We start from the raw sequence: 22,164 nt of genomic DNA, 5'->3' as shown, positions 1-22,164 counted from the left end.
AACCCAAAGAGTGATAAATAGATGAGTGAAAAAGAATATTGGTTACCCAATGAAAAATGTAATAACCCAAAATAGAAACCTTTAAGTAAAAATTCAATTGCTAAAAAATTTATCTGGATCTCCCTTTTAACATTTCACAATTATTGGTGTTTGCAAGTGACCATGTAAGTTTTATTTCATTTATTTTACGAGGGTAAAAAAATAAATAAGGTGCCGTTTTCGCCAATCGGTGCCGTTTTCGAATGGTGACGTTTTGCTGAGGTGCCGTTTTAGCTATACGATGAACCTAAGTTTCAGAGGTTGTTTTCATTAATTTTGCTTTGCCAAAGATAACTGCGGGTGATATCACAGAACAGAAAATTCCCCGCATAATATAAAACTGTGTGGTGTGTGTTTGTGCGTGGTGTATTTTGAGTACAAATCAACTTCAAAGTGATCATCCCGGCTCCCAGCTTGCGCAAGTTGACGCGCGCAGAGAGTGCCGGATACCAGCTTGCCACGGAATGACACGAGTGGTTACGAATTTTGTGTACGGCGAGAGGCGGAAAGAGTCGACTTTATTCGAAAGGAGTGAGACGCCTTCGGTATGGCCTAGTTCGGTGAATGCAGGGAAGGTGGTGTCCAGTATATTCAACAGTGAAATTACTGTTTATAAGAAGGTGCAGGCAGCATAAAGGTGGGGACTTCATTCGCATACTGTTTGAACAGTATGATGTATACACTTTCCTCAAGATATCGAGGTTACTTTACCGTAGATAGGCTAGTGGAGTGCTGGTTCGGAACAAATCATTTCGATCCATACATTTTCTTCCGGAGTAGCCTAGTAGTCCGAGTGTACAAAAAAGGTTACGTACGATCGCCATTGAAGTTTAGAGATTCCTTTCAATGACGGCGATGATATTATGGTGGTACGTATATAATGACATACAGTAACATGCTAGATCTGCATAAAAGCATCTGCCTCCACCAACCATCATTGCTGACTCGAGCCCTGAGTGTGATCAAGAACGTTATTTAGCCTACTACTAGGCCTACATTGCCAGCAATGGTAGCTAACGTCAAGTCAGGTTTAACAAATATGTTTGATTTGCTTAAATTGAGAATATATTATTTCTATCTGGTGTAATTTTGCATAATATTTTAACAGTTAGTACATGGTGAACACCCACAATGTCGTGTAAAATGTTATGTATGCGCAACCACGTGTCTCATCAATCCCACTAGGCCTACTAGACTAGATGTTTTGCGAACTATTCCCAAGGAAATTGTGCGGTATCTTTGTTCTGATGCGATTATGTTTGAAGTTTGACAAATACCTTGTTTCAGCAAATCAGTAGGCCTATTGTGATGGATTCTATATTTTTTACAAGAAGGTAATATAAGATAAACAGAACAATTTCCAAAATTCGTGGCTATAGTAAAATACAAGTGTCTTTTCAGATAGATCTACCATTTGTGTTGCCATGATCTGTTTCTTGCACACCCTAAAATCGTACCATTTTTGTATTGAATAGATGCATATTCTGTCTATTCTCATGATCACAGTGGCACAGTAAAACATAACACAAGTCTTTTGTGACATCATCTGGCCTACTGCTTACTACCCATACCTAGTGTGACACTCCACCAAAATAGTGTTCAGCCATATCTTTAGATAATCAAGGCAATGATGATAATGCAAGCTAGACAAGACCAAAGAACATTTATTGACACTCTCAGACCATGAAGTATTGACACAGACGAAGGAGAATTCGACTGAAGCATGAGTAACTTACCAATGAATTACAATCAGGAAAGTAGTCTGTCATAATCTTACCTCAGGTAATCACCATGGAGTAGCCAATCACAGGCCTGGAATTTGACCTCACACATGTTTGATACCAGTTACCTCAAATGGGTTTCTCATACACAGGTATGTAAGGAAACCTTGATTTGTGGATCGTGGTAATTATCGCGATATTTCGTAAATTAAGTCTCGTATGAGGTCACACAGCAGTACTTTTGATGTACACACTCCCACGCTGTTAAAAATGTTCTTAATTGCTGCATTACACTTAAGTGCAGTAAAACGAAAATGCCCAACAATGAGATAAATAGCCCTAGATCACTAATATCAAATTTTATGTTTTTGAAAAAAGTAAAATCAAAGAGATTCTGGAAGCAACAACCTCACATCTCGTCAACTTTGTGAAGATCTGTGTTAGAATAGGTCTCCAGCAACCCGTAACATGCAAATTGTTTAACTCATCTTGCATTACTTTTGATGCATTTACTGCTTTGAGGTCCTGCTGAAGAAAAGTTGTTCCAACCAGTTGTGAAGTAGACCCTATCACACAGCTCCCACATGAGCATGGAAGTGATGACATCACTGCTTATCACCAGACTGGCAAGTTGTGTTCAATAAGTTTGTGTAAGCTGTTGGAATTTCATTGTTTATGAACTGTATGTATCAACAGGTTGGTGTTTTCATGTTCTACCATGAATATTTGTTATTGCATTAATATTTTGCATGTGAGGGTGACTACTTCTCATGTGCTTTGTTGTTCCAATCGACCATTTTGATTATTTTGTGTGGTCTCGTACACCCCTGTTGTTACGTCTGACCAGTCTACGCCAACGCCACCTCCTCTGACATGTACTACCCATGCCTCCATCGCTGCTGGAGCTGCCGCCTCCGCCTACCCTGGCACCTCTCACAGTGCCACCTTTGATGTCGGCACCTGCTGTTCTACAGGGATATGGTCTTCCTGCTCCACTTGGTTTCCCACCAGAACTTCGGCGTACCCACAGACATCTTCATCTTACATGAACCCTGGGTGGATGCATAGCTTTATGCAATCTATGCTCCAACAGACCTATGCATCTCAGCTGTTTTCTGCAAGAGCGCCTCCTACTCTATCAGTGCCTCCTTCACTATTAGCACCTGTGCCTACACCTCCGGCGATCATTGGTGATCCTTCCTCTAGGGCTCTGTCTTTCCATGGCTCAGCATCACCTGGGGCCTCCACCTAACTTTGCTTGGCTCTCTCTGTCCAACCTTTAACACGCCTCCCCATCATTGGTTTTGAAGAGGCTGACATAGCTCATGTATTGGACAACCACCTTGATCGAATGACAGGGTCCTCGGAACCATCTACACTCAAGATCCCTGATACCCTAATGGTGTTCATTGAGAGAAATTAGATGTTCCTTGAAACTGATTTTGGCTCTGGCTTCTTCATCTTGTGCCATAGACCAGGTTCTAACTGAGGCGAATGTTAACCAAGTGGATCATCTTCAGACGGTCGTCTTTTACCAGCAACGGCAGATCAACCACATAAGGAATCTTCTTAACTCTTTCAGTACCGCAGGCCGGTACATCGCCCAAACAGTCACGAGTCCCCAGACACTGCATACTGGTAGACCGTCCAAGCCATAGCCACGTCAAAATAGTACATAATTTTAGAAACCTGCCAGTCATATTCATTTTTTAAATCTATCACATTTCACAATATCTGAAATATGTAATTCATTTCAATTATCATATATATATTCATAAGGCGTTGCGATATGCTGATCCGATGATATCATATATAGATAAAAATACAAAAGTCCAAAGATGAGATGTATAATTTACTCAACCGGTTTCACTCATGTGATTTTCAAGAGTACAGTTATACCATTACGCTTGCTGTTTTGACGTCACGGTGGGTGGACGGACTGACGGACGTTATCACGCGAGTGTGTTTGGGGATGGTAAATATCTTGCATGAGGAATAAACATTGTATTTAGCTCACTAAATATATATATATATATATATTTATTCACTATTTCCCGCAATGTTATCGACAATAAAATTCTCGGACACATACTTCAACAATCGGGTCCACATCCAACATGTCAAAGAGCAAAATGAAGGCGTTTCATGCTAATCTCTAAAAATATTATAAAAAGTAATTGATTTGACCAATCATAACCTTGTAGCAGATTTTGGCAAGAAAGCGTCATAAGAAACCAATTTCTATCCAATAAAGTCACATGTTACAGCTACGAAAAGACTCAAGAGGAGGTTACTGTTGTTTAGGGGACGCCATAAGTGTTGTTCATACAAAGCTATTTCCTCATTATTGAGTGGACAGCCACTGTTATCGGGGAAATGGGTGATGACAGATACTATTTAAAACCCTTTCTAAAATAATTTTCCAATTATGTAAACAATGAAAATAAAAATGAATAGGTAAGTGGATATTATGCAATCTTATATTTGCAGAAAATAGTCAAATGTTTGCTTCCTTGGTGCTTAATCTGGATGTCATGAATGAAGCTTACATGTTTTATACTTATAACAAACTTAATTAAGTTGTAAATGCATTGTTTAAATAATGTGATAAAAAATCTTTCAAATGTGTAAACATAAGGATTAGACCTTTTCAAATGGTGTATCACATGAGTCTCAGGGAAATCAGTGTCACAGCAGTAAAAGCTTCTGGTTGACTGGTGTTGAAAGAGTTAAGGCTGCCCTTGGTGAGATTACCACCATCTGGGATACATGGCTCATACCAGATGGGATTACGAATTCAAGCGTTAGACTCCTTGCCAGCCCTGGTCTGCGACTTCTCTCTTTATTGACCAGATATCGGCCACACTTTTCTGGGTCTCCAGTTATGAGCGAGATAAGACGCCCCTCAAGGCACTAGAATATGTCTCCCAGAACTTAGCTCAACTTCTGTGCATGGCGATCCCCCTTCGATGATCCTACTCTAGACTAGGCTTCATTTTGATGGAAGAGGTCTTGGAAAGGGAAGCCCCAAGGTTCTTATCAATCCCACCATGACAAGTTCCAAGGCAGGGGTGGGGACAGGAAGGGGAAACGGTGAACCTCGGACCCACTCCTCCCACCCCCACTCGTCCAAGTTGTCGACACACCTGTAGGTGGGAGATTAGGTCTCTTCTGGCAGAATTGGGCCATCTTGGAAGACCCATACGTCACATACATCTTGTGCTATGGGTATCGAGCATCCTCCATACTTCTGAATGACAACCTCGAGCCTGCTCAGGACAAGAATCATTGCCCACGATTCCCTGATCAGTCTCAATGTGCAGGATGCGTACCTGCATGTACCTGCATCCATTCAGCAGATTCCTCAGGTTCCAATTCAATGCTATCCACTACCAAGGGGCGGTCCTCCCATTCGGCATTTCAGTGGCCCCCTGGCTATTTACCCGCATCACCAAGACAGTGGCCACCTACCTCCATCTGAGGAACATACAGTTCAAAGTCTACATTTATTCTTTTGAACCATTTGGGCTTGGCAACCCTGCTCCTTCACCAGGAATTTTCCAGGCGCCTTTTCCATCAGTTGGGATGGGTGGTCAATAAGGTGAACTCTGAACTCACCACATCATACCGGCTTCAATTCATAGGAGGCCTGTTTCAGACAGACCTGAACCTCCTAATGGTTCTATGTGACCAGTGGCTTAAGATCAGAGTACGCCTAAACCTGCATCCCGTCCAGCTGTTCCTTGTGCCATACATCAGATGTCGGGATCCTTGTGCATCATCACTCTACCGCCTCACCTCAGGCCGCATTTCAGGTGGTGGACAGTAGAATCAAATGTCTTAGGAGGAGTCTCCTTAACAGAAGTGTCACTAACGTCATGCCTGTCCTTAGACACCTCGCTGCATGGTTGGGCTGCGCATCTAGAGGACCAGACGGCCTCGGGGCTGTGGTCAGAGGTACAATGCATATAGCACATAAACAATCTTGTGTTGGAGGTGTTCATCCTAGCGATATCACTCCATATCACATATCACCATCTCAACCGACATCATCATACTGGTTTGCACAACCAGAGGACAACTCCCTCTCACTCCTTGCTACAGCAGACGTTTCGTTTCTTCTATCAGAGATCCGACAGCTGCATGGTCGTTCTCATTTTCTTAGGAAGGTATACCCTCTAACATACTGTCCGATTCAAATGCATAAGGAAAAAATGCAGTATAAGTTTTAAAAAATCATAAAATCTAAATATTTTTTACATTTTTATTTTTATCCTGCATTACCACATCAAGGGCCCCACAATGCCTTCAGATGTTACAATTGAAGCAGTAATGTGAAGAATATGTGATGTCATCACTTTCATGGGAACTGTGCGAAGGGGTCTGGTTGGAACAACATTGTTTCAGCAGGACCTCGCACAGCTTCAATTTTTCTGATAAAAGAATGCAGCAAATGCTTTAAGAGTAATGCAGGTAAGTATACAAATGTAAAAAATATTTAGATATTAATAATTGTGCTTGTCGTAAGTGGTGACTTTACAGGATCAGGTGTTCTGGCTCGCTGACTTGATTGATGCATATCATCGTATCCCCTTGTGTGGATCAATGCACATGATTTCAATCACTGGATTGTCTTAAATATTTACAGACTACCTTGATATGGCTGTAATATTGCTGAGTGCGGCATTAAGCAAAAAACAATGCTTGTAAGTATAGATAATAATTCATAAAAAATTATTACTCACTCACTGTACTTGGCTTTTGTACATAGTGATACATTAACCTACTATGTAATCCTTGAATCAAGGCGACATCACATCTTGTGTGCACATGAATGGATGATGAATGCAAATTAGGGCTGGTCCTAAGTTATTGCCAGGGTACCCGACCCCCTATTACCCTTACATGGGTACCAGCTGTAGGTCCCAAGGGTTTGGTACGAAATGCCCATATGGGAATTGCTATTCCAGAGTCCTGACAAAAAGTATTTAGATACACATATAAAACGATCTAGTAATGCCTACACTGAACTGAGGAGAGAACACCTCCTGCTCATTGCAAGTTACTGTAGGATCTTGTTTTCATTAAGGATATTAAATGAAAAGGGCTTGATGGACATCTTTAATTTTTCAGGTTAACTGGTAAACAATGGCTGAAGATGAAGCAAGAGAAGAGAATGTGGCTGATATTGACTTTTCTCAGATAAGAACATCTATTCAATTAGGCGGTCGCATGATTGAGCAAATCTTGAATAGTGTTCACTACGGTTCCCCAGAAGTTAGATGCTTGTTGCTTGATGAGTGTGATATCATACTTGAATGCAGAGTGTGTCGTGGTTTATTTCGTGCTCTCCCAAATTTTGTTGCCCATAAACGTGTTTACTGTAAACAGGCATATATCATGACCCACCAGAGCATGTTTGATAGTTTGCCAGAGGATGAGGTTGTAGTCGTTCAACCAACAGCTCCAGAAGATATGCACACAAAAACAGACGAAGATAGAACTTGCCATAAGTCAGCAGATGATAGAGTGAGAGATACCATTACTCAAATTAATTGTGGACTTTTGGGAAAGTCAGAGATGTATAAGCTATATTCTAAAGCTGCAGAAAAAGTTGATCGACCAAAGAAAACAAAAAAAACTCTTAGTGTTGTTCTTTCTCAAATTGCATCAAATTCCAATGCCGTGAGAGTATCTTGTGAAGATATTGATGAGGCCTCAAGGCAAAGTCTTTATAAAGTACAAGCACCAGCTTGCATCACGGAAGCCTCAACTTTTAAGCCTGAAATTCAAACTTTGACAGATTTTTCTTCCCCTTTACCCTCTGTAGTCAAATCAGATGTGATGGATGCATCAGTGAACCTGATTCAGTCTGATTTGAATAAAAACATGTGTGATTCTATACAGCAAACGCCCACTCCCCTTTCACCAGACATTTTGCTAAGTCCAATGGATATCCCACAGGAAGAGGAAAATATATCAACACATGCCACAGAACTCAATAATTCTGAAAAGATAATATTGAGAGAAAGGAAATTTGAAAAGGGAGAAACAAATGTTAGCAATACGTATAATGTTGCATTACTAAAGTGTCTTCAATGCAATGTGACATACTCATCCAGTAAAACATTAAAATATCATATACAAAAAAGACATTCTGGTTTGCGCACTTTCTTCCCTTGTCCATATTGCTCAAATGTCTTCTTCTACTTCTGGGGTTTGACAAGACATTTGCGTGTAAATCACAAGAAAACACAAAATCAGATCAATAAGATGAGGACAATCTTGCGAGAATCTGCGTTCACAAAGAATGTAACCAAGACATGCATTCAGGCAAAGGACCAACTTGAGTTTACCACAGATTTAAAAGAAAGATGCAAGACAACAGAAAACGTGATTGAGAATGAATCCATGGATGAAAAAAAAGTTGCCAAGGAGAAACGGGGGAAAAATGTTTGCACTGCAGCCACAGTGAAGCATACTTCAAAATATGTCAAGCACACATTTGCCAGTCGGCATGTTCCCTTGCTAGATGTGCCTAAAAAGAAGGTGAAAACAGTACAGAAGTACTCTCATCAATTATCCTGTGAGAGGTGTGACAAAGTGTTTTGGAAGAAAGGTCGCCTTACTAATCATAAGAAGTATTGTTCGCAGACTAAAGTTTCTAGCTCATCCTACAGACAAGTTCCCCAACAAAATATCTGTTCTTTCTGCTGCAAGTCATTCTTAAGGAAAAGTAATCTTGAAAGACACAGTGTTTTGTGTGATTACAAAAGTACTACAGGTTCTAAGATTCCCAAAACAAGTCCAAACAAGGCTAATGAAGCTGACCATCTCTCACCACACACATCTCTCTCATTCAGCTGCATGAACTGTAATAGAACATTTGGAAAGAGGGTGAGCCTAGAGAATCATAAGCGTTCATGTTGGAACGAATCGACAGTGTCAAAACCCATTTGTCATGCTGTTGACAGTTTAATTACAGACAAAGAATATAAATCTAGCAGAAGCAATCGTTTGTTTCAAAATGAAACTGTCACGACAGGAGAAAACAAGATCACATTCCATCGACAGAGTAAGAAAGAGTCACTAACTGAAAGCAATCATCAGGACTTCGAGACGAAGAGGAAAAGACGGGAAGCCACTAAACATGACAAGAAATTACATGTAGTTGAAGAGATATGGATACACAAACAACCCGGAAGACCATCAGAAAAGGTTTGTGTTTGATACTTGCCAAACAAGGATACTTGGAGGCACAATTCAATCATGAAATTTAGCTCACCTGTCTGAAAGTCAAGTGAGTTTATGTCTTAGTTGGTTGGGCTGTCTGTTGGCTGTTCATTTTGGACATCTCTGAAACCACATTGCCTATGAAGCTAAATCTTTGCATGAATCATCATAGATAATGGTGTTTCTAAAAATCTGATTTAATTTGGCAACTATGTCATTTTTATCTGATGGCCTGTTTGTTGGGTAGCCATCATTGATCCCGCATTGTCATCTCCTCCTCAGAGACCAATGGAGATGAAACTTTGCATAATTGTTCCAACCAATGATGCAAGCTAATTTGTTCAAGAGGTTCAAATCCTGATTTTCTGTATGGTTACCACAGTAGCTATATTGAAAACACAAATTATGGCTGTTACATATATTTTTTACTTATCCTGCATTACTCCTTAACATGCTTAATGCATCTTCTGCCTTATGACAGAAAAAGTGCCTTGCGGTGGTCCTCAAGTCTACTTCTGCCTGAGGACCACCTCTCACAGCTGTCGCGTGATTGCCGGAAGTTACATCACATCTTACCACATTCCTGCTTGTCATCGACAGATATGTTCTCTCTTGCCTTGGTCCTGAATATGTGGCTGTAATTTTGTTATTTGCAATTTGCTTCCATGTTAAATTTCTTCTGCAACAGGTGGGGTATACCTTTATCGACCTTATGGTCGTCTTTGTGTAATAATATATGTTTATTCCACGTGGGAAGACCTTTGTCTTCTTCATTCACATGGCTTGTTGTTTTTCCGCCATTTTGATGAAAATACGTGTCTTGTTTCATCTGCCAACGCAGTAGTTACATTTTGCAATTGTTGGCGAGGTATCATATTCAATTCATCAATACCTTTAGCCACCAGTGGCATTTTTCACTCTTGTTATTTAACACTTTGAACTGTATTTTTCTGATGTAAACCTTGGTTTATTTATCAATGTTTATGAGTCTACCTTCACAATTCAATTTTTCAAGCGTAATTTATGCTTGCGAATTGCATTAACTGTAATGGCAAAAAGTTGACGTAAGACCCACATCCACATTGTTTGGATTGCACACAGGTTTGCACTCCGAATTTAAAATGTAACATTTGTTCACCTCGCCCTGTCAAGTTTTTCAACTTACAGATTTCACAAAAACGTATACCGTATATTGCTGTGTGTAAGGCAAGTTTTTCATACCTAGAATTAGAGGGGGGTTTCAAGGGGCGTCGTCTTATACATAGGATTGAAGAGTTTTGAAGAACACAAAGATATTACTGTGAGCATGTAACACCGGAAATACCATGTCAACAAATACGTACTGAAGTACGCAAATTAATCATGTAATTACACTGTCTGGTTATATAAAGCATTCATTATATATCTGGACTGATGTTTGTAATCGATTTTATTAATTTTACTCAAACCTTCATTCAATATTGTTTATATTCACTTGGCGAAATCGAATGTGAAGTGATCGTATATCACCGTTATTTATAGCAAACACGGTTATATTAATGCTATTGGCGCCCTTGAAATGAATTTTAGTGGATAGAGAATGGATATATATATATCATAAATGCCATACATTGACTTGCTGAAAGTCATATTTATTGTAGTTTGACTACTATATTTCAACATAATGATTTTGCTCTTGCGAGCGCAGGAGCATTCTCAGTGATTGGTCAAATTGTTCCATCCGACAAAATATCCGGCAATAGCAATCAGCTGTACCAACGTGCTGCGCTTATTAACTTATTTTAAATATATATAGTAAAGCTGAACTAAAATAACATATATTGGAATAAATTATTCCTGATAAGATAATAGTTTCAAATAGAATTCTGATCATTGTATCAAAATTCTTTAAAGTTAGATTTGTGGGTAATTTTTAACCCAATCACCGGTAGATTCCGAGAAATGTGTGTACAGCTGATTGCTACTTCCGGCTTAGTTTACAAGAAAATACAGACGGTAATCTAAATCTCTGCATATAGAACAATGCCTATCAGAACAGAAAATACAATTTAATCAGTAAATCATCGTGTGTAGTGTTTTTTATCTCAAATTTCAAATTTGTCTTGACCATGTTTAATTGTTATGATCTGTTCCTGTTTCCCTGAATTCGCTGAAGGCATACAATGTATTTCTTTTCTGCAGAAGACAAACGCGTTTTTATTGCAGATGTAGAGATTGTGTATGCGCTGGTGATGTGCTTCATTACAATTCGCTTTATAGACAGGGTTTATAAATTAGCATTGATTTTTGAAGGCTTGTACAGGGGGGGTCGCCTTATACGTGGTGTCACTTTATAGACAGCTATATATGTGGTACTACTTACAACAGCAGATCCGTCGGCACGTAAGAAGGATGTCGGATTCACAGGACGTTACCAGCCACCATTCCCCTGTCATCACCACACAACCCTCTACGTCGAGTTGGGCATTACCCATGGTTCCTGAGATGACCGACATTATTTTGCCACCGCCACACATCATGGCGCCGGACTCTATTGTAAGTTTCTTACCTGTCCCTAACTTTCCGGCGTTCCTGGCCTCCACTGTAACGGTTCCAGTTATACCAGGGCATGTGCATTACCCCACTTCTACCTGGCCGGCGCACACCTCTATCATGTTGATGCCCTTGAGCACCCGAGGGCCTACACCAACCAGGTGCATCAATGATGACTATATCTTCAGGGTTTCTGACCACACCTGCAATGTCATCGGCAAACGGGCCAGCTTTCTGCTGCGTCCCCTGACTTCCAGGAAGCACCTTTCATGTATGCACAAGCCTGTGGCGCCTTACATCGATACAACTTGGATGCAGAACTTCATGCAGTCCATGTGCCAGTAGTATATGTCACAGATGTATCCTGGGACTGTGTTCCAGCCTTCGTTGTCATCACCTACCCCTATGCCTGACACAACCTTACACTTACATCAGCGACTGCTGCACACAAGACGTCTGTGATACCATTTACACCATCAGTAAGCATTAATGCTACTTTCCCTATGTGGATATCATCTCATGTTTCAGTCCCACCTGGCGCTTCGTCCAAGCAATCTTTGAGTGTGAGGCCTGCACATCGCATTCATTAAACAAGGATTTGGATTTATCTGCGGAATGGAGTACCTACCCGGAGTGAATGTGACATTGACTCACGGCAGTAGCTCTATCACCCGGGCACGGGTTCGACAAGGATACCATTTGTCCCACCCTACGGTGATAACACCAGATCCCATGCTCAGGGATATGGTCAAGGCGTTAGATGAAGATTTCTCCAAGCTGACACTTGCACCAGTGTTTAAGGCACCTGAGTTTAGGAAAGATGTCTTTCCTATTTAAGCCTTTGGAGTGGCTGACCAGGCGTATATCTTGGATGAGGACCCCCTAGGATGACTGGCTCGTCCAAACCGACCATGCTTGTCTTCATCAAGACTGGCGTCAGGCGCTCACTTAAGCCTTTGTCAGTCTTGGCATCCTCATCTCGGGCCTTGGAACAAGACCTGAGACCAAAGCCAATCGTCTAGACCACTTACAGACAGTGGTAGACTTTCAGCATACAACAGAAAACTGACATTTCCTAAACCTTTAGCAGCACCTGGCCTCATGGTTAGGGATCTGTGAAAGTTCCTGCCAATTCTCCCATCTATCGGTGTACTTTCAACATTGGCTAAACGATTCCACGGAGAGGCGTTAGTAGTCTCGTAGAATTTGTATCATGGCGTTTCTGGTAGACATGATCTGTACCAAACTTGAAGATCATCACACATTCACGATTGAGTCGACATTTGACAGAATCGTCATATGCTACCCGGTTCCTACCTGTTGGGATCATGGTACACAGGACAGGACCAGGTGTCATACATTTCATGGAGATCATCTTGTACCAGCCAAGTCACACATCCTACACAGAGCTCGGAAACACCACTTGTCTGTCTACTACACAGTGTGGAGCTCGAACCTTGGCTCCGGCATAAAGCGACATTAGAGGTTACTGCGCAACCTTTCGATCAGATGCCTGTCACCTTGATAAAAAAAGGGGGGCGTTTGTGCGACATCGTACCTCAGCTATCGGTTGAAGAGAGCATTTATTTACCCAGCATATAATATATCCCAATATCTTGTTAATTTATTTAGGAATTTTCTAATTTTTTATTTTTTACGTTTCCATGGTAACAAGTTGGACTTAGGTTCTATAAAGGTGGTGTTCGGTTCTATAAAGGTGGTGTTCGTTTCCGGAACGTAACTCAAAAACCGTTAAATACCTTCTTACAAAACTTTGCATGTCTGTCAGACTCATGATGAACAGGTGCCTTTTGCTATTAAGGAATTTTATAAATTTTTATTTTTAACGTTGCCATGGCAACCAGTTGGATTTAAATTTTAATATAGGGTGGGTTCACTTATGGAGTATAACAAATAAATTGTTAAATATTTCCTTGCCAAACATTGCATGTCTATGTTAAACCCAATTTAATGTTAAACCCAATTTCACCTCACCTGATATTAAGGAGGTTCAGAAATGTTTATTTTAGAATTTCCATTGCAGCTATTTTGACATGGGCTAAGAGAAATGTTTGGTCAGTTACCTGGTTTGGGACCATAACGTGTTAAAATGGGCTGGGGATATAGATGACTTCGTTGACTATACGCTTGTTAAGTTATTGTTTCTTGTAATTTGTCATTTGTTTGCATAAAAAACACACAGAAACACACTTGTTTTACTTTCCAATTCATATGGATGCCACCATGGTGGATGTTTTGTGGGTAAACAATGTATGCTTCTTCAAGAACATTCAACTCTTGACTCATTACATACAGAATTGCAAATTTACTTGTGGTTAATTTACAGACAGCTGCCGGGGGGATATGTCATCTTTCTGTTGACTCTTGTTCAACTTTACAGCCTTGTTGACAACAATCTGCCTCCGTTTGAGCCCCTCGACACAGCTGCCTTTTTCAACCTCTCCGAGAAAACAATATTTCTATTGGCTTTAGCCACAGCGTTGAGGGTTAACAAGTTACATGCACTTTATATTACCCAGGTCAGTTTTGAGCGTGGTACGCAAGGAGCAGATCACCTCAGGCTGTGCTTGGATTTGATAGCTAAGAAGCAGCTACCAGGACAACCTGACCAGTCCTTCACCTTTCCACCAATCTCTATGATTGTCGGGGTCAAAGATGGGGAAGATCTCCTCTCGTGCTCTGTATGTCCACCACAAGTTTATTAACCCCCACCCCAACGAAGTTGGCGGAGGATACTTCAAAATGGGTTCTGTCCGGCCATGAGTGCGTGCGCCCCGAAATCATTTCTGGAGCATAACTCAGAAACCGTTAAATATTTCTCTATGAAACTTTGCATGTCTATCAGACTCATGCTGAACTGGTGCCTTTTGCTATTTAGGAATTTTAGAAATTTTTATTTATTACATTTTCATGGCAACAAGTTACACTTGGGTTCTATGAGGGTGGTGTTCGTTTCCGGAGCGTAACTCAAAACCCATTCAATACTTTCTAACAAAACTTTGCATGTTTACCAGACACATGCTGAACTAGTGCCTTTTGATATTTAGCACTTTTAGAAATTTTTACTGGCAACCAGTTGGATTTAAGTTTTAATATAGGGTGGGTTCACTTATGGAGTATAACAAATAATCTGTTAAATATTTCCTTGCCAAACTTTGTATGTCTATATATAAAGCACATACTGAACTGGTGCCATTTGATATTTAGATATGTTTATTTTAGAATTTCCATTGCAGCTATTTTGACATGGGCTAAGAGAAATGTTGGGTCAGTTACCTGGTTTGGGACCATGGCGTGTTAAAATGGGCAGGGGATATAGATGACTTCGTCGACTATACGCTTGTTATCCACCGTTCTAAGACTATGTGTGGTACGCGGAAATGGTTGTTTATTCCCGTATCCAAGATGTCCACGACCGAAGTCAGTCGCAACACCATATCACTATCAGTCATCCTTCAGGCATATGAAAAACTTGATCTTCCCAGAGCAAACAATCTTCATGATTTATCCATTTAGCAGTTTAGTGGATGTCATGTCACACAGTGAACAAACACGCTACAAGGTTGAGGTCTTTAATGCGATGCCGTTTTTTTAAGGAAATCAAAGATCTAAGACACCCTGAAACACATAATCACATGTAAGTATTACTTATCAGTCATCCACTACATAGACTGTGCGCTAAACTCTTATACTAGGGCATGTACAGTAATAAACATGCGACACAATACTGACATCCAAGGGAGATAATTCCTTGACTGTTATATTGGCTGATAGTATATTTACCATAATTTGCAGGTATCAGATCTGAATATTTACATCACAAAGCTTTTTTAAACATTCAAGAAGTAAAACACTTACACAAATATTTCATTAAAGTTATAGACTATATTTTAGTGATAAATTACAGTGTTTAGCTTACCTTATGCAGATTTAAATAATTAGACATAAGCAACATTTATATTAGATTACATACATTTTGTTTACTTGATATAACACTTTAAACATACTGTATTATTTCAATACAACACAAAACAGAGATTATAACCATTTAACATGACGTCACATGATCACGTGACCGCTGTGTGAGTTGGTCCTCAGACAGAAGTTGACTTGATTCGAAACAACTTTATCATCAGTTTAGGACCACTGCAAGGCACTATTTCAGACATTAGGTAAGCAGTAGATGTTTAATGAGCAATGCAAGATAGGTATACAAATGTAAGCAATATTTCGATTTTTCTAATTTTGTTACATGATACATATTTAGTTATTTATGGGGTTCAACGTACTTGCTTCAGAATTTAAGTTTTGACTTTGATTTTACAAGTGCACTTCAACGGTACTGAAAGCTGAATCTTCTCATGGCCGGACATTTTGATTCAAAGTGACATGAAATATGGTTCTTGTGTGGTGAATAGAGGGTTTCAACACACGCTCTGTTTATCATGTTCATCATTTGAGATCAAGATCTTTATTTGACCTTTGAACATTGATCATGCTTCTATATATTTTTACGATGTATTTGCTTGCACTGCAAAAGCAATCTCTTAGAAACTGAAACTTCACATGATTTGTTCCCATGACTTGTACTTGGTATGCCATGATATGAAATAATGATGAATACATCTCACAATACATTTGGAAAATACTGATGTACTGCATTCAAAATCATGCATATTTTCCTCTTGTTGGCCAAATTTACGAAAGTGATAAGTTGAATCAAAATTGTGATATACAGAAGTTAGCAAGTGAATCCTATGATCACTATTTGTGACCAGAATTATGTGTGTAATATGTCTATTGTGCATCCACAGCAACACAATGGCAAAAAAAGAAGAAAGAAAGTATATTCAGGTTCATAACTGGGAAGAGCTGGGTTAGAATTTGTCTTTAGCAGCCCATGCTTGTCTTAACAGGCAACTAACATGATTGGATGGTCAGGATCTCGGATTTGGTTGATGCACGTCATGGTATTCCAGTTGCATTGATTCATGATCATTACATCAATCACTTGATAATTTACAATCTACCATCATATTGCTGCAATATTGCTGATACATTTGCAAATTTTTTATAATAAAATATTAAACGGTTTCCAACTTAGGCTCCGGATAAGTGACAGATGGACAGCACCCATTCCTGTATCCATGCCCCTTGCCATGAAGTATCAAACAAAACAAACAAATGTTATACCTCCCTCCTATTGAAGGTTTCTTTCAGTATATGGTAAGGCCAAGTGGTGAACTGGTGCCTGTTGATAGTTTTGGATTTAATTTTTTTTATTTTTTCAAGTTTTAAATTAATTTTTACTTAGACGGAAAATAGAGGTAGTTGGTGTATTAACAAAAAGTAATTACCATTAGGGGGGATAATGATGACTTTGTCCTCCTGTTCAGTAATTTTTATTACATGTGTTTATTTATTATCCCCTGCCACGAAGTGGAAGTGGGAAATAGGAATGGGTGCTGTCTGTCAGTCCATCATGTTTTGTTTCCTGAGCATAACTCGTAAACCGTTTAAATATATTTTTATGAAACTGGAGAATACTGAACAGGTGCCTTTTGATGTTTTGGTATTTCTAAAATAATTTTTTGTTTGAGTTTCCTTGGCAACAAACTGAAATGAGACTGAAATATGTGTAGCATTCGTTTCCAAAGCATAACTCAGAAACCGTTCAGTATTATATGATGAAACTATGCATTTGTATTGAACACATGCTGAAATTGTGAGTTTTGCTGTTTCCCTGGCAACAAATTGAACTTTACCCAAATACAAGTTGCTTTCATTTCCAGATTGTAACTTAAAAAGAACAAATGCCCAAATAATTGGAGCATATAGGCAAACTATTAAAATAAAAAAAATATATGTTCATTTGAAGGATACTCTCTAAGTAAAGAAAGAACTCCCTTATATCTCTTAATATTGTTTGAGTAATAACACAACTCGTCATAAATACAGTTACGTAAACAGATTTTTTCAGTGCTTGCAATTAGGCTATTTATGAAAAGTTCCAGTGGACATAGTTCACAAGGGCTATTACGTTGCACACAACCGGACAGATATCATATTGGCGGTGGATATGAGAATGTCATGCTTTTGTTTTAATGTTGACCTTGTTTTTACAATCAAAATACATGACTCTGTAAACAGCTTCTCCTTTGCAATTATCAGACTATGGAATTTGAACATTGACATATACATTTCTTAATATTTGTTCTTATCTGTGGAATTTAGTTTTAAACTTTTAAGTGGCTGTCCGTATTTCATTTTGTATAGTTTGTAAAAACTGCTGACTTCATTTCCAGGTGAGCTTCAGTACCTAGGCACTAAGCCGAAAATTCAAAGTCTTGTTCTCATCACTGATGATGTGTTCAATATTGAAAATGTTTCCCCTGATGATGACATCATATTTTGTTCAAGTCATTAGGGTTTTAGTGTTCTTTTTAAAGTGTCCTTTGTATTTGTTCATAAATTTTGTTAATTCTTTGTTGACATTTTAAACTGTTCAGGACCCGTGAAGATGCTGGGGTAGACTAGGTCTTCAGCAACCCACGCTTGCCGTAAAAGGCGACTATGCTTGTCGTAAAATGCGACTAACAGGATCGGGTGGTCAGGCTCGCTGACTTGGTTGATGCATGTCATCGATCCCAATTACGTGGATCGATGCTCATGATGTCATTCACTGGATTGTCTGGTCCAGACTGGATTATTTACAGACTGCCGTCATATAGCTTGAATATTGCTGAGTGCGGCGTTAAACAACAAACTAACTTAAACTGTTCAGTATATATCCAGGTATATATACAGTGCCATGACACTATTAGTATATTTTTGGCTTGTCAAAGTGTAGTTCTTGTTTATCCCAGTTATGTAGGAGGGCCAGCCCAGAATAAATTTTAAAAAGAGACTTGGTTCATCATTACTATGCCCATCTTCCTAAGGTAAGGGAGTTAACTGACCATAAAAGTCCAGTTTCCACCCTTGTTTAACTAGGCTGGAACTATGGAGTTATATTTTGCCTGGACTAATGAGTCTATGCATCGTCCACTCAAAATCGGGTAACAAAATCAACATCCGGTTCATAAACTGCCAATCGGGTGATTACAGGATTTGCAAAACTCTGAGTTAACAGAAATTTCCCAATCTTTTCATTCAAGACTTTTATTCAAGGTGCTCATGTGATAAGATGCACTTCGTGAAGTAGGACCTGTTTTACCACAATATAGCTTTTGATTATCGATCATATCATCTTGACTGAGCACTGCCATTTTGTTTGAAGTAAATACAAGTGATATGAGAGCTGGAATCTGATTGGTCAATAGGAGGGACATAAAAGGGACATAACTCATAATAGCCATTGGTTGCACTACGATCGAGCCCAGAAATTCCAGCCTAGTTCAGCAAGGGTGGAAAGTGAACTTTTAACAGCCAGTTAACTCCTTTGCCTTGGGGAAAATGTACTATGCCATGACTTCCTTGAAATTGACAAGACACACATCCTCCAAACTCATTGTCTGATCAATATTCCTTAATCAAACTCAGCACTGATGTCAATCCAGCCTTTTGCTATTTAAGAAGTTTGGACATTATAGTTTTTTTGTTTGTTTCAATGACAACAAATTGGACTAAGTTCAAATGAGCGTATTTTTTTCTTCTGGAGCATAAGTGGTGATGAAAACCCCAGTGTGTCTGGTGATAACCACTGCTCCAAGTGTTTTTACTCACACTACTGAGATGGCTAAAGGTACCTGCCAGCTGGCAGTGTATTACCATGTTTTCTTGAGAATAGTACACACTTTTTTCCAAAACCAACAGCTGTGTACAGGGAGGTGCATGCTTTACCATGTATACAAGCCAAAATAAGTTTTGATTTTTTTTTTCCCCCAATGCAGGGGGCACAGGTGGCCCAGTTGCCTAAGGTGCCGCGATTTGCTGTGCAGAGTTGCGTCCCTTGGGCATGCCAGAAACCTATGATTGTGGGTTTCGAATCCTGGTTCGCTCCAATTATGTTTCTAGGTTTGTCAGCACCATACCCATGCTCATGGGTTTCACCGTAGTGGTAAATGTCGGAGGCCTGCATCACTTCTGGCTTTCCTCCCACATTAAGCTGACACTCCGTGATATAACTGGAATACTGTTAAAAGTGGCCTCACTCACTCACTCGGAAATACACTGTATTAAAGTTCACACTTTAATCCTGTTATTACACTATCTGGTTATAAAAGTGTTCATTGTATAACTAGACAAGTTTTATGTTTATAATCTATTTTTTAATTTTATTCAAAATTTCATTCACTATTTTTTACATTAATACATCAGTGTGTACTGTTTGACCATTTGCACTTACTCACTGTTATTTACAACAGCCACGCAATCACATTACTGCTATTGATGCCTTGAAACATTTGACATTGTTTGGCTGTTATATGTTAATAAACCATTTTTGCAATCAATACATCAAGATTGTGCTTGTCATACTGTTCCATATGTGTAGGATAAAACATGTCCAAGGGTTTTTATGATATTTAAAACATGCATATGCGGGACAAAACCAAGAGGTGTCAGCCCTGAGGTTTTATCCTAAGCATAAGGGTTTTATATATCATAAAAACCTAAGGGAAGTGTATTATCTAACTTAAAAAATGAAAAAAGAACTTTAAAACAACATTTATCAACATGTTTGTTTCAAACATACTTTCCATGAACCTTGGAAACTGGCATAAAATATGTTGCTGGTGTACGTTACTTGAAAAAGACATTCTTAAAAGCATTATGATTTATCAGCACCTCTGTAGCCCAGTGGTACACTCACTGGCTACAGATACAAAGGTTTATCACTGGAGGTTTATAAGTAAAAATAGCAATCAGCTTATTCCTCGCATCTGAATTGTAAATTATCATGTCTAGTAATGTATTATCTGACTTCAGTCAGTCTTGATCTCAATAGAACATATCATGCTTGTTAACTTTTCAGAAGGTAATTCTCCTCACATTTGTAATCTAATTTGCAGGTGAAGTCCAATCGTATCATTGTGAAGGAAGAAGATACTGACAGCAAACTTCATTGTCTGGATTCTGAAAAGCTCTCCGCAATTATTGATGAAGCAGAGCTAAAGTGTCAGAAATGTGGACAAGAATTCACAAGTGTGTCGAATCTCCGCCGTCATGCTATCAGACACCTTGGATGGAAACGATTTAAGTGCAAATTGTGTCGCTTCAGCAGTTATAACAAATCTGAGTGCAACACACACATTATGAGAACACATTCTGAAAAATATCGTCTTTCATCAGTAGAGAGTCTCATTGTTGACCTTAATAGGGAAACCTCAAAAATACAGACTGAGCCAAAATTGCAATCTTTAAATGAGAAACTGTCGAAACAGACAGTAGATAAACAACATACTGATGCTCCCCAAACTAGGAAAACCAAGCAAGACAAGTCAAGAGAGAAGGATCCTGATCCTGCCAGGAAGTTCAATATTTCTACCCGTAACTCACCTCGCAACTTTGACACAAGACCATATCAGAAATGTGACAATATGACAACTCTTTTCACTCGTAAGGGTTACTATCCAAAACCCTACCTGCAACTTGAAGGCAAGAACAGTTATCAAGTGGAATCACAAGGAGAAGGCAATCATAAAGATACGTGTGAAGGTAGCAAATGTATTGGTTATAGCATGCGGTCATCTCGATTCACATCAAAGCAGTCTGTGATTGAGAAAGAAGGAATCCATGATAATAGCAACACAGAATTGTCATCAGCTTGTCAGCAATACACAGTAATGAAATGTGGTGAAAATGTAGCAACTTCAGTTGAATCAGACTCAGAGTATATCAAAGCTGGCTTTGAGGCAGTGAATGAAAATGGTGATAAAGTATTTGTTCCAAAAGGAAGGAAAAAAGTCCCTTGTGATTCCAACTTGTCTTGTTCTCATTCCAAGCATGACAAAACATATCCAAAGTCAAACTTCCAACAGGAGCAAAGGAAAACATCCCTACTGGATGGGAAAAGTCAAGATTTCTTGGCTCCATGGCCAAGAGCTTCTGAACCTATGTCAGTTAAGGAAATGTTTGCTTTGATAAGAAGGTCACCAAGAGCTGGCTCTGGTAGAAGGAAGAGCACTGGGGATATTACAGTTTGTCATGCACCAGACACTAATTACTCAGAGGATATGAATGTAGGTGTTCAGCCAGTAGCCACTGGCAGGTCCTCTAAAATGATGGATGGAAAAGTTAAATTAAGTGCTACTTTAGCAAGGAAGAGTTCACCAGGAAGTAGATCAGTGTCACTTAATCAAAGAACAAGTCGACCTGGAGTTGACTGGTCACAGAACAGTGAAGAGAAATAAGTGAAAAACTTGGATCATGATATAAATGCACTAAGACTGCATTACTAAAACTTTGGTCAAGAATATATAGAAATTAAAGTTTGATTTCACTGATTGAGTTGATTATTTACTCACATGAAACTGCCTTCGTGGGATAGTGGATAGATTGTCTGCCCTGACAGCGGAAGGTCAATGGTTTGATCCCTGGATACATACCTGAAGATGTTAAGAGATGGCACTTCTTGTGTGAACAAGTGGAGGACATCTCAGTGACCCGATATGAAGCG

General features: G+C 39.3%; 1 protein-coding gene across 1 annotated transcript; it reads left to right on the top strand.

The window, feature by feature from the left end:
* The first annotated feature begins 524 nt into the window (after window positions 1–524).
* LOC124136475 (zinc finger protein 800-like) lies at window positions 525–21,988 on the top strand. Its single transcript, XM_046502393.2, has 3 exons — window positions 525–676; window positions 6,894–8,978; window positions 20,558–21,988. Exons 2-3 carry the CDS (start codon window positions 6,909–6,911, stop codon window positions 21,896–21,898), a joined length of 3,411 nt encoding a protein of 1,136 aa, XP_046358349.1. The 5' UTR covers window positions 525–676; window positions 6,894–6,908; the 3' UTR covers window positions 21,899–21,988.
* Window positions 21,989–22,164: the final 176 nt, after the last annotated feature.

The sequence above is a fragment of the Haliotis rufescens genome, unplaced genomic scaffold (genome assembly GCF_023055435.1).
Source record: "Haliotis rufescens isolate VD_foot unplaced genomic scaffold, xgHalRufe1.0.p SCAF_1, whole genome shotgun sequence".
Classification (NCBI taxonomy): domain Eukaryota; kingdom Metazoa; phylum Mollusca; class Gastropoda; order Lepetellida; family Haliotidae; genus Haliotis; species Haliotis rufescens.
This window is presented reverse-complemented; position numbering and strand designations above follow the sequence as displayed.

Bases quoted from the DNA above. Each gene is read 5' to 3' on its own strand.
- LOC124136475 (XM_046502393.2), top strand. From the start codon at position 6,909: ATGGCTGAAGATGAAGCAAGAGAAGAGAATGTGGCTGATATTGACTTT. The intron at 8,979-20,557 runs GTTTGTGTTTGA...TCTAATTTGCAG, and splicing joins CCGGAAGACCATCAGAAAAG to GTGAAGTCCAATCGTATCAT.